The 18,057-nt window shown below is 38.4% G+C and overlaps 1 protein-coding gene across 2 annotated transcripts in view; it reads left to right on the top strand.

Moving 5' to 3' along the window:
- The first annotated feature begins 2,295 nt into the window (after positions 1-2,295).
- INTU (inturned planar cell polarity protein) overlaps positions 2,296-18,057 on the top strand; it is a 74,173-nt gene continuing 58,411 nt past the window's right edge. For both annotated transcript variants that reach the window (XM_032633581.1, XM_032633580.1), the window contains exons 1-2: positions 2,296-2,497; positions 15,475-16,010. In XM_032633581.1, the coding sequence (XP_032489472.1) occupies positions 2,352-2,497; positions 15,475-16,010 (682 nt within the window). In that variant the 5' untranslated portion in view covers positions 2,296-2,351. The remainder of the gene's footprint in view (positions 2,498-15,474; positions 16,011-18,057) is intronic.

Below are 18,057 nucleotides of genomic sequence, written 5' to 3'. Positions count from 1 at the left end.
ACTATTAGTGATTCCACCTTTTAAAATAATAGTATCTCTGATTTTAAAAGTAATACGTATTTTTGGGGGGGACCTCAATACTGATGGAAATATTTGTTTCTCTTCCTTCCTGGTTCCACTGTCTTCAGGCTTCTGACCCCATTACTTTCCCCATCACTTTTAGCTGGCAAGGTTGCCTTCTACTTACCAGAGAAAATAAACACCATCACATGGAGCCTGCCTCAGCTTCCTGAGTGAAACTGGCAAGTCAGCATCCACACCGGCACCCTCCTTTGGGTATCAGCTTCAGGGAAGAGGTGTTAAGCAAGGTCATAGCCCTCCATCTGTTCCTAGGGAGCCATATCCTCCTGCCACCTCAAGAACCTCCTTTACCATTTATGAACTAGTCCCCTGTTCTCTAATTTGAGTGGTATATGGACCTCTCTTTTCAGGAAAGATTCTTGCAGATTTCCAGGGATGACAAACTTTATTATAATTTTAAATAAACAGGCATAAGCTCTGTGCTTTATAGCTCTTATATAAGATAAAAGCAATTTTATAAATTAATACAAATAAACTACAAAATAAAATTCAATAGCTAGTTTACAGTTATAAAAAAGCAAATTTAGAAATTAATACAAATAAAACCGTAAAACTTAGGATATTCAAATACGTAGTTTAATGTGACAAATGAAACTAAATTGCAGCTTGAAAGTTTAAATATTTGATGGCTACTGCCCAGGTTCTTTTGAGTTCTTCATGCATATATCTCTCTGGGCCATGGGGTGACTCATCTTCCTCATCTTCACTACTCTTCTCTGTTTGGAACATAATATCCCGTAAGTTAAGCCTTCCTCTAAGAAATCTGCTGCTGTGGCCCCACATGCCCTAGTTTGTTTCCCTTTGGGTATTACAGTAGAACTCTGTATTTATCATAGGACACTATATGTTATAAGCTGCCCATTCACCTTTCAGTCTCTACCATCTACCCATGTAGTTTAAGTTGAATCCCCAGCACCCATCCTTTGAGATCATAAAATAACATTACATCCTTCTCTTACCTGCTACAATAGGAACATTTCCCCATGCATTACTCTTTGAAAACATTTCTATTCATATCATAATATTCATCATACTTTATACATAAAGGTGTATTTAACTTTTCCCCTACTGTTGAATATTTAGATTGCTTTCAGCTTATCACTTTTACAAATTTTATAAATTTTATTTATATCCTTTAGACGCGCAGGCCCAGCGGCCATGGCTCACTGGCCCAGCCGCTCCGCGGCACGTGGGATCCTCCCGGACCGGGGCACGAATCCGCGTCCCCTGCATCGGCAGGCGTACTCCCAACCACTGCGCCACCAGGGAAGCCCCATATATCCCTTATTTTCTTAAAATAGATCTCTAATAGTTGAATTACGGGGTCCTGAGGAGTAAATATAATCTAGTGGTTAACGACTTCAGTTCTCTGTTGGCTTTGATGCCCGCTAGCCATGTGACCATTAACAAGATGAATAAACTCTCTAAGTTTCAGTTTCCTCATTTTAGTATAGGGATATTTAGTTTATATATTTATATACATATGAATAGAACAAGTAATTAGAACAATGGCGGAATCTCAATAAATGCTATTATTTTGTACTTACAAAAAATATTTGATGTAGGTATTCGCAAATGACAGGTAAATTTTATCTGTTTACACTTCCAACTTCAGTGATAACACTTCATCAAATTATAAAATTTTCAGTTAGAAAATGAACACGCAGTAGATTTCACAATATGGGCACCAGTTTGAAGCACCTCTACAACATCTGCTTGGGAGAACTGTTAAAATGTTTGCCACTGCGAAACAATAAGAAAACCAAAGAAACAATGGCGCGTATTTACATCAACACCTAGAAGGCATTGCTTAAAGGCGTCCATTCCTTGCGCGTATGCAGTAGTAAAGGGTAGCTTTCTTTACCTCAAGGGAAACTCAGGCGGAGCGCCTCTAAGGTTTTGGAGAGCTGTTCAGCGTAGAAACAAAGTGCAAACTGCAAGAAAACAAAACAGTGGGCCTCCGCCAGTTTTAATAAGTTACGCTGCTCCAAAGGAGTGTTTAGGAGAGCGGAAATGGTTAAGTTTCAGCTTCTTCCATTCCTCCAGGATACCCTCCTGGAAATTCGAGTTCATTGGCTCCTTTCAGTCGTCTCGGTTCTCTCAGGGAAGCTTCCTCGTCTCCCTGGCAACCTGAGCTGCCACCAATTGAAGCTGAGGATTGGTGGTCACGTGTCCCCTATCCTTTCCCGAGCGGAGGCAACATGGCGGCCCCGGTAAGCAGTAGCTGCGAGATTTGAATTACCCTACTTGTAGCTGCTGCGTCCCTGCTGATGGCGTCTCCGGCGTTGTGCGGTTCACGTCAGAGCCCAGAGGGACTCCCTGGAGACCCTTCCTCACAAGAAGAAGATGAGGATTGTGATCCTGAAGATCCGGTCAGCGACTCGGGTTCATACTCCTCTACAAGTACCGATTATGAGTAAGGTTCTCGAAGAGGGACAATTAAATCCATTCCTTCTGCCTCGAGAGTGTACACGTGGGCTGGGGGGAATTCGAGAGTGTTGGCGTGGTAGAGACTGAGTGTTTGAGGTTCTATAATAAGTGGGGTTTATTTGCACCACGTTTCAATTGTGTGATAATGTGAGACGAAATGACTGCCATTCTTTGTTACTTTAGGCTTTTGTGATTTTCAGCGGAGGAGGTTCTCTTCTTTGTGGTGGGTTCTGTAATATATGAGAGTGTATCTATCTGTTAGAGTGTTCATAAAATTCTGTTCTGTCGCAGTGTCTTCTTTGGTGTCATGATCTTTGTGACTTTAACCTCAGTGTTTAGAGTGAAGTGACACCCTCCACGTTTTATGTCAACTATTTAAATTATGTAGATTTTTCTGGTTATAAAAATGAATATATATATAAAAGAAAGAAAATCCACCCTAGCCTCACCATCGAGAACAACCTCTCAGCATTTTGGGGGGTATTTCTTATGTATTTTCCTATACATTCCCATGGTTTTCTTGTTTTCTATTTTATGTTATAATGTCATTTTTAAATACAGAATATCTAAGTGTTATTTTCTACTTTCTTATCCCTAAAAATAATGAAAAAGTTACTTTTATTCACAGTACCCAATGCTACTTCAGTTTTGAAGGAATTTATCCCTTACTGCTATGGACTAGAAAAGTCAAAGTAATTAGCTGTAGCTTGAAATGACTAGCATTGAAAAGATTCTGGTGCCAAAACATCAATCAGTGACTGCCATATATAGTCATTTTTAGGATGACATTTTATGTGTATTTAGAAATAACAGTTACAGGTATTTAATGTGTATTTAGGAGTATCAGTTACTTGGCAATTATTTTCACCCATAGGTATGTAAAACATTTTTATCATTATCTTTAAAAGCACAAGGGAGAAAACCATCACTAATGGCTGCTTAATTATATTCTAGAGGCTTAATGAGGACAGATTATATTCTGGAAGACTTGAACAAATTTAAGGATCAAATACTTTGTACAATCTTCTACTGTGGTCGTTTAAAAAATAATTACAAAATTCATGGTTATCAAGCAAGGCTGCTGGAAGGAAGTATGGATTATGTAGAACCTTATTTGGTCTTGCTATGGGAGCCATAGACAGTGTGAGATTCAAATTCTTGCTTTCTCTACATCTTAGAATCACACGTTTTTAACCCAGAGAGAATCTATAATATTCCCATGGTCACACAGCCGAATGTTATCAGTGGAGAAATTTAAGAGACCTGATTTCAAATAGGGTGCATTGATTTTGATGAGTGAATAAATGAGCTAGTCCTTTTTTCTAGGAAATAAGCAAGCTGAGAACTCGAGTTAGAAAACTTATTTCAAAGTATTTTGTGATTTGGAATACATGTGTGCGTATATATACATATATATATATGTATATACACACACACATATATATAATATTTTAGTTTTTAAAAAAATGGGCATTAAACTTTCTATATCAGTCATTCACTGATCACTCCACATATTCCAGTGTCTTTATCATCCTAATAATAAAAGTACAGGAAATCTCGATTGTAAACTGTTTGGCTGGTCTATATTTCAAGTCCTACCAAGATTCAGATTTTGTGGCTGTCGCTTCTTGGTGTTTAGGACATGAGAGTTGATATACAATGACCAGGTAGGCTTCTGTTCTGTTTCTTCCTTATGGTATTTACTTCCCTAAGCTGCAGTGTCACCAATGCAAAAGGTGGGCTTCCCAACATGGACAGGACACTGGAACATGTGGATCCAAGGTATAGGGAGGCGAACCTAAGCTTTCTCATCAAAGCTAAGAGATATGAATTGCCTGTTGTCTTTCATTGCCTACATGGAGGTTATTAAAGAAGTTATGCTACTTATTCACATAAAGTATCCTGAACTTTCAGGGTTCTAGTTAATTTCTGCATATTCTTTCTGGAAATTATCATTGTTTCTTGCATGCTTTGAAACTGAAAACCAGTTTGAGCTGCAAGTGATTGTCAATATAGAATTAATAAGTTTATCATTTTTTAGATAAAATGTCTTTAGGGTAATTCTGGTATAGTACTTTTAATAGGGTTGTTTAAGACTTATAAGAGAACATTTTTAGATTGGTGCAGTACATCTTAACCTGGCATATTGGCAAGTTCCTGTGGAAGCTTCAGAGGTAATACTGGAGGGTGGGTTGGGTTGAGGAAACCGTTGACTAGTTTCAGTATTAAAAAAAAAAATTATTTATTTACTTATTTGGTTGCACTGGGTCGTAGTTGAGGCAGGTGGGCTCCTTAGTTGTGGCTCTCGGGCTCCTTAGTTGCAGTGTGTGGGCTCTTTAGTTGTGGCGTGCAAACTCTTGTGGCATGCATGAGGGATCTAGTTCCTTAACCAGGGATTGAACCTGGGCCCCCTGCATTGGGAGCATGGAGTCTTATCCATGGCACCACTAGGGAAGTCCTGACTAGTTTCAATGTTGAAATAACAGAAATCATACATTTACTTGCAATAATGCCATGCTTTCTTTGCTTTGGTTTACAATTACCCAACTCATTGAAGCCACATTGGTTCATGTTGGCCAAAGTCATCCGTTTTATGACTTAAAGTTTTGATTTTTCAGAGTGAATTGTTTATTGTTGTGAGTTTTAAAGCCTTGACTGATGGAGAGAAAAAAAGGATACTTTAAAAAGAGAATTTAGCTATAAAATGCTAAGGAACTTCCACTGACAATAAGAATGACTGGAGAAGAAGGAAAATATGTCCTTTAAGTTTTTTTTTCTGGGTTTTTTTAACAACTTTACTGAAGTATAATTGACATACAAAAAACTGTACATATTTGAAGTGCACGGTTAAGCTTTGATAAGTTTTGACATGTATATGTCTGTCAAGATAATGAACATATCCATCTCGTCCAAAAGTTTCCCTGTGTGCCTCCCTCATACTACTCATGCCTGCCTCACTCTTTATAACCACTAATCTGCTTTCTGTAATGATAGCTGAGTTTGTGTTTTCTAGAGTCTTATAAAAATGGAGTTATGTAGTATGGACTCCCTTTTTTGTTTGGCTTCTTTTAATCAGCATAATTATTTTGAGACCATTCATTTTGTTGCCTATATGTTGTTCGTTCCTTTTTATTTCTGAGTAGGATTTATTTCTGAATAGGATTCCATTTATTTCTGAATAGGATTTCCTTTTTATTTCTAAATAGGATTCAGCATAATTATTTTTTTTCTTTGTGATTATTCAGCATAATTATTTTGAGACCCCTTCATGTTGTTGCCTAGATGTAGTTCTTACCTTTTTATTTCTGAATTGGATTCCATGGATATATCAAAATTTATCTTTTTCTTGGGTTTTAACTTGGGAATGTGCTACTCGAAGAATAAAAATATTTCATTCAAAGTTGTGATGCAATATATTAATATCAATTTAGTATAATATTTTCCTTTTTCTCTCCTGCTCTGAACCTTGACTTTTTCCTTTTAATTTAATTTTTCTTTTATCAAATTATATAGATTAAAAAGTCAAATAGTATGTAACTAGGTTTATGATGAGACATGGTAATTCTCTGCCAGCACCTCTGTATGCTTCCAGCTCAGCATGTTTGAAGAGAATTTATTGTCTGCCTTGTTTCTCCTCTAGTGTTGCCCATCTCATTTGCTGACCTCACTCTCTTCTTACTCAGGTCCTCAGATCTAGTAAGTCTCCAGTCCTGTTGACTTGCTTTTCTGATATCCACCCCACCACCTCCTCCTGCTTCTCACAGGCACTGCCTTGCGTCTCCCATACACCAGTTGTCTAACTGGTCTGGGTGCCTCTAATTTCTCCTGTTTTCAGTCTTTCTCCCGTACAGCTGCCAGAGTTTGCTTTCTAAAATAATTTTTCTCTTAGAGAACCTACTACAAAAAGGTATAATGTGGCAGTTTGGATCAAAAATAGAATTAAACACATGCATGAATACTACCAGCGAAGCTAACTAAAATGAAGTAGATATCCACGTGCTTAACCAGGTCATCCCTGTGATCAGGAGGAGAAGGCCAAGATTTAAAAACTAACAGTAATACTTCAGGTTTGTTTGCTGATGACTGTATTATTCAGAGAATTCAACCACTTCAGTTACAATGGAATGTCTTTATAATGTAGCCTGAAATAACTGAGACTTTTGAAAATGAGACTAATTCTGTTAGTATTCATAGCACATTTGCAGTGTTGGAATAATTTTTTCAACGGATTATTATGAGAGGCATCCTGGTACAGAGTAATAAGTACTAGATTAAGAATAGGAGTCAGAAAACCTGAAAGTGTTAACATTTTCGTTTCATCAAGTTTTCTCTGGTCTTGAGGGATTCAGAATTAGGAGAATTCTTGCTTATAATTTACTGTTTTACAAGATGTCTCAAGACTCCTATATACTAAGGGGCAAGTACTTAAAGAGAAAGGCTGAATGTGTAAGCATTTCTACTTCTTTGGAAATGAAGTCTTTGTGTAGATGACCTAGAAAAGACATGCTTTTCTTTAACACAAAAACTATCTTCCTGGTACTGGGAAACTTGATGGGCCTTCATCTATTTTGACTTTTATTTCAAAATTTAAAATATTAGGACAATTGTGTTAGGGCAGTGGAACTGTATGATACTATATGATACTATAATATCATATAGTATCTGTATAATACTATACAGATACTGTATGTATCTGTATGATACTATAATTATACTATAATGGTGGATGATACATGTCATTATACATTTGTCCAAACCCATAGATTGTACACCATGAGAGTAAACCATATTGTAAGTTGTGGATTTGAGGCGATTATGTTGTGTCAATGTAGGTTCATCGATTGTAACAAATGTACCACTCTCGTGAGGGATGTTGATAATGGAGGAGGCCATGCAACTGGGGGGACAAGGAGTATATGGGAAGTCACTCTACCTGAAACTGCTCTAAATATGCTGTGAACCTGAAACTGCTCTAAAAAAAGAAAAGTCTTTTAAATCATTTTTCTACTCAAAAGCTTGATGGCCTCCCAAATAAACTCCAGATTCCTTAGGATGCTTTTTAAAGCTCTTTTAGATCTGTCCCTAGCCTATCTGATCTCATCTTTGATGATCTTCCTTTAAGTCACCTGTATTCCTGTTTGTCTTAGCTCTGGGCACTATTTAAAAAACATCCAAGGGAATTAATTCCCTGGCTGTCCAGTGGTTAGGACTCTGCACTTCCACTGCAGGGGGCATGGGTTCAATCTGTGTTTAGGGAACTAAGATCCCACGAGACGTGTGGTGTGGCCAAAAAAAAAAAAAAAAAAAATCCTAGACTGAGTGGCTTATAAACCATAGAAATGTATTTCTCACAGTTCTGGAGGCTGGAAGTCCAAGATCAGGATATCAGCATGGTCAGGTTCTGGTAAGGGCCCTCTTCCAGGTTGCAGACTGCAAGTTCTCATTGTGTTTTCACATAGCAGTGAGGAGAAGCAAGTTCCCTGTGTCTCATAAGGGCACTAATCCCATTTGTGAGGGCTGCACCCTTATGACCTCATCCAATTCTAATTACTTCCCAAGGGCCCCACCTCCTAACACCATCCCACTGGATGGAAATGTTTCAACATATAAATTCTGGGGGAACATAAACATTCAGTTCATAATATTACTACACTGAAATATTCACCCATTCTCATTCCTAACATTTTCTTTCATACCTACACTTATACCTATTGATACTTTGTTCTCTGTTTGAAACACCTTTTCTTCCTATCTCTGATTCCTATCACAATCATTCAAGTTTTCATTTAAGTGCCACCTTCTCGTAGGACCTTATTTGATCCCTCTTAGACTTAATTTCTCCAATAACAGTTTTTCTCCTATAGCAGTTTTCATTCCTCACTTTTGTCACTTGCATTTCAGCTAGGTGATGCTCTCTGTCCATCTGACATCTTTAAAAGCACAATAAAGCCCTATCAAAAAATGATTTGCTGGTCTTTGATTTCAGTTCTACCAGAGTTAGATCGTATCCTTAACTTAGTGATGTGTAGACATGCCCTGTTTAGCAGAAGGGCTGGGGTAGGGAATGGGGTCATTATTAGCATAGTTCTAGTGGAGATGTGTTCCTGATGTAAAAATTTATTTCATGCATTGACTACACAGTTAGTAATTCACTGGCTGATCCCTTCTTCTCTGACATGCTCCACATTTGTTCCAGTGGTAACTTGCTGGGCTAGAAGCAGCATCTTCAGCTCCCACCAGGTTCCCCACCTCCTCAAGCTGCTGTAACAGCTAGCATAGATTTTAACTCTTAAAATCATGGTTTCCTTTTAGAAAACAATCAAAAGACTTCAGGGATGAAAATTAGATATTGCTGGTAGACAGAACACAGAAATGAAAACACAGAAAAGCATTAGGCAGACCCGTACTTACTGAACAAGCCCCAGATAGAATCCATGATAATTTGTCATGGTGTTTTTATTTTGTGTGGTTTGTCTCTGTACCTAGGATTGTCCTGCTGTACCTATTAGCACTATATAACTATGTAACTACATGTGTTGGCCACTTTGGTAAAGCACATTGTGCTTTCCCCACTAAAACGAAAAAAAAGAAAAAAAAGTATTATAACAGGTTTGAAGTAGTAGCAAAAGTCTGTTTTCCTTAAGGGAATGTGCCATGAGGGCTGGCTATTTTGTTAATGTTTTTCCTTGTGGTGGCCAAGGAAATTGTGATACTACATTTGGTGAAAAATGCTGACATTAACGCATCTAAGGACCTCAGAGATTCAATAACTTAGAAGAAGAAGAAAAGATTTAGTATCAACATAGAATTTTGAAACACCCGAGAAATTGAGAAACTTAAAAGCATTATCTGAAGTTCATTTTCTTTAATATACTGTTAGAGCTTATGTAAGTGAGCTTGTTTATTTGCAAATTAGCAAGTTTTTCTTTGGTAAGAAGGACTCTGCTCACATTTACCACATCATTTAGGGCCTTGAGGCCAATTAAAGTGCCGTCAAACTTTGCAGGCAGACTATAAATATAGTTATTTCTGTTTAGAGCAAAGTAGAATGAACAAAATAAAAATCTCATTGAAAGACATTTGCACAATGACAGCTTTGCAGCTTGCACCATAGGCTCTCAGAAAAAAATGAAAGAATATTTATATTGATTAATGTAACCCATGTATTATAAAAATCTTAATTAAAACTGCTAGATTTAATTCCTTTTTAAAAATAAATATTTTAGACTTCCCTGGTGGTGCAGTGGTTAAGAATCCGCCTGCCAATGCAGGGGACAAGGGTTTGAGCCCTGGTCCGGGAAGATCCCACATGTGGCGGAGCAACTAAGCCCGTGCACCACAACTACTGAGCCCACGTGCCACAACTACTGAAGCTCACATGCCTAGAGCCCATGCTCCACAACAGGAGAAGCCACCACAAGGAGAAGCCTGCGCACTGCAACGAAGAGTAACCCCTGCTCGCCGCAACTAGAAAAAGCCCACGAGAAGCAATGAAGACCCAACGCAGCCAAAAATATATAAATTAATTTTTTAAAAAAACTTTAAAAAATATTTTATTTTGGAATAAATTTAGATTTACAGAAAAGTTGAAAAGATAGTACAGAGAATTCCTGTAAATTCTTCACCCAGTTTTTCTCTGATGTTAACCTTTTACACAAATAGGGTACATTTTTTAAAACTAAGAAATTAACATTAGTATAGTACTGTTAACTAAACTCTAGACTTTATTCAGATTTCACCATTCCTCTACTTATGAACTTTTTCTGTTCCCGGATCCAATCCAGGGTATCATATGGCATTTAGTCATCACGTCTCCTTAAGTCTCCTCTGGTCTGCAGTAGTTTCTCAGTCCTTCCTTGTTTTTCATAACCTTGATCACTTGGTTAAGGTGATGTCTGCCAGGTTTCTTCACTGTGAAGTCGCTGTTTTTCATTTTCCATACTCTGTTCTTTGAAAGCATGTCACTGAGTCCAGTCTACACTAAAGAGGAGGAAAGATTAAGCTCCATCTCCTGGAGTGAAGAGTGTCTATATATAATATTAATTTCATTATTAATAAATAGTTACAATGAAAAGTTGGCAGTTTTGTTTTATTATTGTTTTTAATACACCCCCTCCATTCTAATAGAACTAGTTTGAGAGTACAGTCTTTCCACCTCTGTTAAACTTTCTGATACGTTAATCAGTTATGCTCTTTGATGTTTTTCTAAAGAGGAAGTAATCACCTGTAGTAGGAATAAGGAACCTTTTGGGAATCCTGAACTGTGGCCTTAAAGGCAGTATCTAGTTTTGGTTCATATGTTACCAGCACTTAGCCTGGAATCTAGTAGAGATCATTGGAGGCATCTTCATTTATTGCTAGGTGTTGGAAAAGTGCAGAAGTACAGGAGCTACATCTAATAAAGGTGTAAATTTCTCTCCATTTCTGACTGTGGTGCAAGAGGATGGGAACTGTCATTTATTTGGCCTTTACCATGCCAGGCACATTATTTTATTTGCTGTTGATAACAGCCCTGTGAGGTAGCTATAATCTGTTTTCTGGAAAAGGAAACCTAAAGCTTAGAAAAGTGAAAATCTCAATAGAACAGTGTTTGAACCAAGGTCTGTGACCTCTCAGGTCATTTTCTTTTTACTATATGTTTTGTCTTCTTTTACAGTTTCCTATGTTCATTTCCTTGTCTTTATTCCTGTCTCTTTTCTCCCTTCTTTTAATTTCTCCCTTTTTAAAAAAATTTCTTCTGCTTAAAGTGAAATATTTTTTAAACATAGAGCTTAAGAAAGTAGATCTCATTCATTGCTGGTGGAAATGTGAATTGGTATAGTTTTAGGGTAAAGACACCTACCTATCTATCTATCTATCTATCTATCCCCCTACATAAAAGAATGGTTACTGGGCTTCCCTGGTGGTGCAGTGGTTGAGAGTCTGCCTGCCGATGCAGGGGACACGGGTTCGTGCCCCGGTCCAGGAAGATCCCATATGCCGCAGAGCGGCTAGGCCCGTGAGCCATGACCACTGAGCCGGTGCGTCTGGAGCCTGTGCTCCGCAACGGGAGAAGCCACAGCAGTGAGAGGCCCGCATACCGCAAAAAAAAAAAAAAAAAAAAAAAAAAAAAAGAATGGTTACTGTATTGTTGTCCATAGGGGCAAAAAAAAAAAAAAAAAAATGAACACAAAGCTTATCATTAGGTGAGTGACCAAATGTGCTACATCCCTCATGCTACATCCCTTAATGTAGCCATTAGAGGTTTTTAAATTGTTTTTTTTAGTGATAAATGATAAAGGGGTGTGTATGTATAGATTCCACTCACTTTTCCAAAACAAACAGTAACAAATAACCCTATATATGTTTTATATGATTATAAGAACACAGATTAAAAAAATTTTTTTATTGAAGTATAGTTGATTTACGATGTTTGTTTTTGATATACAATTATATTCAGTTATACATATATAACTGAATATATATGTATATGATTCAGTTATACATATATATCTATATTGTTTTTCATATTATTTTCCATTATTCTTTATCACAGGATATTGAATATATCAGTAGTTCCCTGTGCTATACAGTAGGACCTTGTTGTTTAGAACACAGATTTTTAACATGTCAGTGAAAGGTAAGAAGGGAGAATGACATGTATGATAATTACATGCCCATTTATATAAAATGAGTGCGTGCTTATGTGTACATGAAAGTACAGTCACCAACTAGAAATCTAGTCAACACCAGTTCTTTCGTCTCCCTCATCATCGCATCTAATCAGTCTCAACGTCCTGGTGATTTTCAAGCATTTCTCAAATGTTTTTCCTACTTTCCATTTCCTCTACAATTGCCTTAGTTATCATCTTTGCTTGGACTATGGAAACAGCCCCCTAAATGGCCTCTTATCTTTTTTTTTTTAATTAATTAATTTATTTATTTTTGGCTGAGTTCGGTCTTCGTTGCTACATGGGCTTTCTCTAGTCGCGGCCAGCGGGAGCTACTCTTAGTTGTGCGCAGGCTTCTCATTGTGTTGGCTTCTCTTGTTGTGCAGCATGGGCTCTAGGCACGCGGGCTTCAGTAGTTGTGGCCCACGGGCTTAGTTGCTCCGCGACGTGTGGGACCTTCCCTGACCAGGGCACAAACCCATGTCCCCAGAATTGGCAGGCGGATTCTCAACCACTGCGCCACCAGGGCAGCCCCTGGCCTCTTATCTTGAATCTTGTCCACCTCAATTCCTTCTTCTCTTGTCCTGTCAAAGTAGATCTATTCAGGGATTTCTAACATGTAAACCCCTCTACCTAAAACTCTTCATTGATACTCTCTTACCTACACAACAAAACCCAAACCCTTTGCCAGAGTCCAAAAGGGCTTGCAAAATTACAACTTGCAAAATTAGACTTCTCCTGTCATTCCCCACCTCACCACCTCCACTCTGGCAACCGCATACTAGCTTTAGTTATCCACGCAGGCCATGGGGACTACCCCTCAAGGCCTTTGCTTGTGCTGGTACTTCTGCTTGGGATTCTCTTCTTGTCTTCCCCCTCAGCTCCCCAAGCCCTCCTCCCCAGACACTTGTTGCTTTAAAACTCACCTCTGGGGTCTCCTCTACCAGAAAGTCTCCCTTGACCTCATCCTCAACCCCAGGCTAAGCTGGATGACCTCTCTTTCGCACCTACCACGTGTATTGTCATGAATTCCTTCTCAGTTTCTCTTCCCCACTAGACAAGGGAAGGAACTGAGGTTTTCATCTTTGTAATTCCAGTACTGTCCACCATGCCTGGCACTGTTTATTTGTTCTACAACTGAATGCCACCCCCTGTGGCACCTCCACCTGCAGGGATCTTTAAATCATAACCAAAAAGTGGTTTCGCATTCATATTTTAGAGAATAAGTGACTTCCCTGGTGGTCCAGTGGTTAAGACTCTGCACTTCCACTGCAGGGGGCCCGGGTTTGATCCCTGGTGGGGAGCTAAGATCCTGCGTGCCACACCACACTACCCAAAAAAAAAAAAAAAGTATAAATTCCAAATTTTAGAGAATTAGGTGAACCATTTTCATGTTTAGCAGAGAGGGAAAAATGTTTCTTTGGCATCACGTATCTCTCATACGAACAACAGACCAGATTAAAAGGGTGAGATTATAAAGCAAGTAAATTTCATTCATTTTTCTAATTAATATATATCTTCATAAGTAATTGTGTTTAATTATGATATTTTCATTGTGCCATTTTATTTTATTTTATTTTATTTTTTAAATAATTAATTAATTTATCTTTTGGCTGCGTCGAGTCTTAGTTGTGACAGGCGGGATTTTTTGTTGCAATGCGCAGGCTCTTCCTTGCACTATGTGGGCTTCTCTCTAGTTGTAGCATGTGGGCTCCAGAGCATGTGGGCTCTGTAGTTGTGGTACACGGTCTCTCTAGTTGTGGCGTGCGGGCTTAAGTTGCCCTGTGGCATGTGGGATCTTAGTTCCCTGACCAGGGATCGAACCAGCGTCCCCTGCATTACAAGACGGACTCTTAACCACTGGACCACAGGGAAGTCCCTGTGCCATTTTAAATTATGGTACATTGTTATCTAAATTTTTTATGGTGGGGACACAGTTATTTAGACTCATCAGAGTAAAACTACAGAGATATTAAATACTGATTTCTGCAGGTACAGACAGATATAGTCAAAACAACTGATAATGGTGAATAATCCACAGTAAGTGGTGCTAAGTGCCTAAAATGATGCCACACACTGGGAAGCAGCAAGTGCCAAAGAAATGTTAGTTTTGATATCTGGGGATAGTTATGCCTTTTTTTTTTAACCATTCATATATAGTTGAAAATTCTATGTTAATTACCAACTACAGACCAGCGTAGTGGTTCGTTTCTGATTAATAGAATAGTGCATTTTTTGGATGAATTTTCACAGTATTTAGAAAGAGACACTTGACTTTTAAGTTAAAAGAACCAAGATTGCTAATAAACACTGCAGAAAACAGACGTCTTCTAACTGATTGAATGATTAGAACACAAATTATATCGTGCCAGGATATTACAGCTATGTTTCTGAAAAGTCTCTCCACATGTTAGTTCTTCCACTGTAACCAGTTTTGCTTTAAAGGATAGCAGTTTGAAAGGTAAAACTGTTCGTAACATTGAACAGGGTAGAGTTTGTGGTTAGGTCTGTTACCCTAAGATGGGTATTTTTGTTTTTTAATGCTCTTTGAATCATTTTAATAATAATAATTTTGTTTTTTTCAGTGGCCTATTTCCCAGTTAAAAATCACATGATGAATCATGTCATGTGTGGTTTACTCTTCTTACTACAATTATTCATTAAAAGGAATTTTATGAAATTATAGGCTACAGAAGTGATTATTATTAACTGTGATTACAAACTAGTTGTTTTCAGCAAAGATTTTAGTTCGTGGTGGGTGAATGTTCCTTTTTTGAAAACTTATTATATACACAAAGTCTTTTAATACTGGTAGGCTTTCACTTAACGTGTCAGCCATGCTGAATAATTTCTTTGCAAATAGGATGTTTTTATGTGCAATTTCTGAATGTCTCACATCTGTGGATATAATTGTATAATCAACTACTAATGTAAATCATTGTCCAGTGAAATTGTCTAGAGTGAACAGTAACCACACAGGGACTGAATTAAATTTAAAAAACAAAATAGAACCTTAGATTCTAGAAGGGGGCCATCTCTTTTTTAATTTGTTTTCTTTTCTATCACTATGCCATTTTGATTCCATCTCCTCCAACCCCAGTTCTTCAAGGCTCTACAAAAACCGTTCTACAGGGAATAATGTTGATGCTCACAATAAATTAGAATCAGTGAGGAGACTCTGAAATAATCAAAGAAATTTCACCCTTCCCGTCTCCCCGCACCCCAACCCCTACCCTCACCCGCCTGCTGGAAAGGCATAACTGTTTTTCCCATGTTTGGCTGCGATTTAGATTATCTTTTCTCTTTTTCACAGTGACCTGGAGCCTGAATGGCTGGACAGTGTGCAGAAGAATGGAGAGCTATTTTATTTGGAGTTGAGTGAGGATGAAGAAGAAAGCCTTCTTCCTGAGACACCTACTGTGAACCATGTCAGGTTCAGCGAAAACGAGATTATTATTGAAGAGGATGATTACAAAGAAGGAAAAAAGTATGAACCCAAACTCAAGCGGTTTACCAAGATTTTAAAAAGTAAAAAACTTTTACCCAAGCGCTATAATAAAAAAAATAGCAATGCCAGTGGGCCAGTATCCATTCTAAAGCATCAGTCCAATCAGAAAACAGGAGTTGTTCAACAGCGGTACAAAGACGTGAACGTTTACGTGAACCCCAAAAAGCTAACCGTCACCAAAGCCAAAGAGCAGCTCAAGCTTCTGGAAGTACTGATTGGGATTATCCATCAGACCAAGTGGAGCTGGAGAAGAAGTGGAAAACAGGGCAGTGGAGAGAAGCTTGTGGTCCATGGCCTGCTGCCAGGAGGATCTGCTATGAAGAGTGGTCAGATATTAATTGGTAAGTCCTGCTCGTGAGCATCAGTCCTTGTTTGCAGGGTTAATGGTTGATGATGCTTTGTGAGGAAAGTGATCAAAACAGAATTATACCCAGTGTCTCAACCAATAAAGGACTGCCTGACGATATTTGGGACAGTAGTGAAATTGGAAGGATTGTGTACTGCAATGCACAGCATTCTTAAGACAAGCACTTTAGTGCATTGAATACACATGGGTGCCTTGTTAGGGAACAGCTTAACTAATTTTCAAGTTTTTATATAATTTTATTTCATCTTGGTTTTCTTTGCTGACAAGAAAAAGAAAAGTTGACTGTACAGTGATAATTTAGGTTTGAATGACCTATATCCAATAACATGATACAAAAATATATAATTTATGAATAAAAATACTTTAAAATTGTATGTTTGCACTTAAGTGCCCCGAGTTCTTGGAGTAGTTTTAAACTGTTTCCTATGGCATATGTAGCAACATTGGTGTTATACGTAAATTTCCTTTTAAGGGCGCTTGTCATAAAATATCCCACCAATTTTGAGGGGAAAATAAGAAGTCCACAAGTTATTCTGAATATATGTTAAGATGAGCATTTTGTGTTGCTGATACATTTTAAGCTGTTGGGTGTGTATGAGTTAGTAGCAGAGATAGATTAGTTACCTAGAGATAGATTAGTTACCCAGAGATAGGTTAGTTACCCAGAGATAGATTCGTTACCCAGAGATAGGTTAGTTACCCAGAGATAGATTTGGTACCCAGAGATAGATTACCCAGAGATAGACTAGTTACCTAGAGATAGACTAGTTACCCACAGATAGATTAGTTACCCAGAGATAGGTTAGTTACCTAGAGATAGATTATTTACCTAAAGATAGATTAGTTAAAGATGAGAATATGTTGTTAACAAAACTTACAGGTAGTAACAGTTCTCCAGGCTGATGGTCTTAAGTTGACCCAGCCTGAGAGATTTTGATAAAGGAACTTTTATAGATTCTTTAGAAACATTTCAAAATATTTCTTTAAGTCCAAATTTTTTGTTCATTGATTCATTAGATAATTTTTTGAGCACCTGCTAAATGCCAGGAGCACGAAGATTACTCTAATGATCCAGTTACTCCGCCTAAGGAGCTCACGCTGTAGTGGAGCTCACGTAGGGTCAGAAATAAGCAGACAGTTTCCCACAGTGTGATAAGTGCCATGATAAGGGTTTGCAGGGAGGAACCCTGTAGGAAGGGCATCTGTGCAAAGCATGTATTCCACATGGTTGCAACAAGATCTCCACATTCTCTTCTTACAGCGTGATGTTGATACTCCTCCCATGGAGAGTTGTGGTATGTGTGTGTATCTCTGTGCCCCACTGCCCTGGCCTTGAATCTGGGTGGGTCTGTGATCACAGCTTAATTGGTACTGTACACACAGACTTAAGGAGCGGGCTTATAAAAGGGGATGCACCTTCTGCCTGTCCCCATTCTGTGAGGAAGGCCAGGCCACTTGAAGAGGCCCTGAGTCGTAGCATTCTGGCTGATAGCCCCAGCTGAGGCCCTAGCCACGCTCAGGAACAGCCATCAGACGTGAGTGAAGAAGCCGTCCGGGTAACCCCTGCCCCAACCGTCTGGCTGCAGCTACACAAGGAACCCTGAGTGATAACCTCAGCTGAGCCCCATCAACCAACCCCAGAACCGGGAGAGACAATAAATGGTGGTGCTTGTTTCTTTCGTTTTTGTTTTTGTTTTTAATTGAGATATAATTGACGTATTACATTACATTAGTTTCAGGCATACAACGTAATGATTTTATATTTGTTTATCCTCCGAAATGATCACTGCAGTAAGTCTAGTTAACATCCATCTCCACACATAGTTGCAAAGGATGGTTGTTGTTTGAAGCTACTGAGTTTTTTGGGTGATTGCTTATGCAGTAATAGGTAACTGGAACAGGAGCTAATGCATACTTACATTCTCTCAGGTCCTCACCTTCCTTTTTTGTCAACTTACAGAATTGGACTAAAATATCTCTAAGGTTTGTTCTTTTAGTTCTGTCAAAGGAGACCAGAATTC

The sequence above is a fragment of the Phocoena sinus genome, chromosome 5 (genome assembly GCF_008692025.1).
Source record: "Phocoena sinus isolate mPhoSin1 chromosome 5, mPhoSin1.pri, whole genome shotgun sequence".
Classification (NCBI taxonomy): Eukaryota; Metazoa; Chordata; class Mammalia; order Artiodactyla; family Phocoenidae; genus Phocoena; species Phocoena sinus.
Note: the sequence above shows the minus strand (reverse complement) of the source record. Positions and strands in the feature narration are given on the sequence as shown.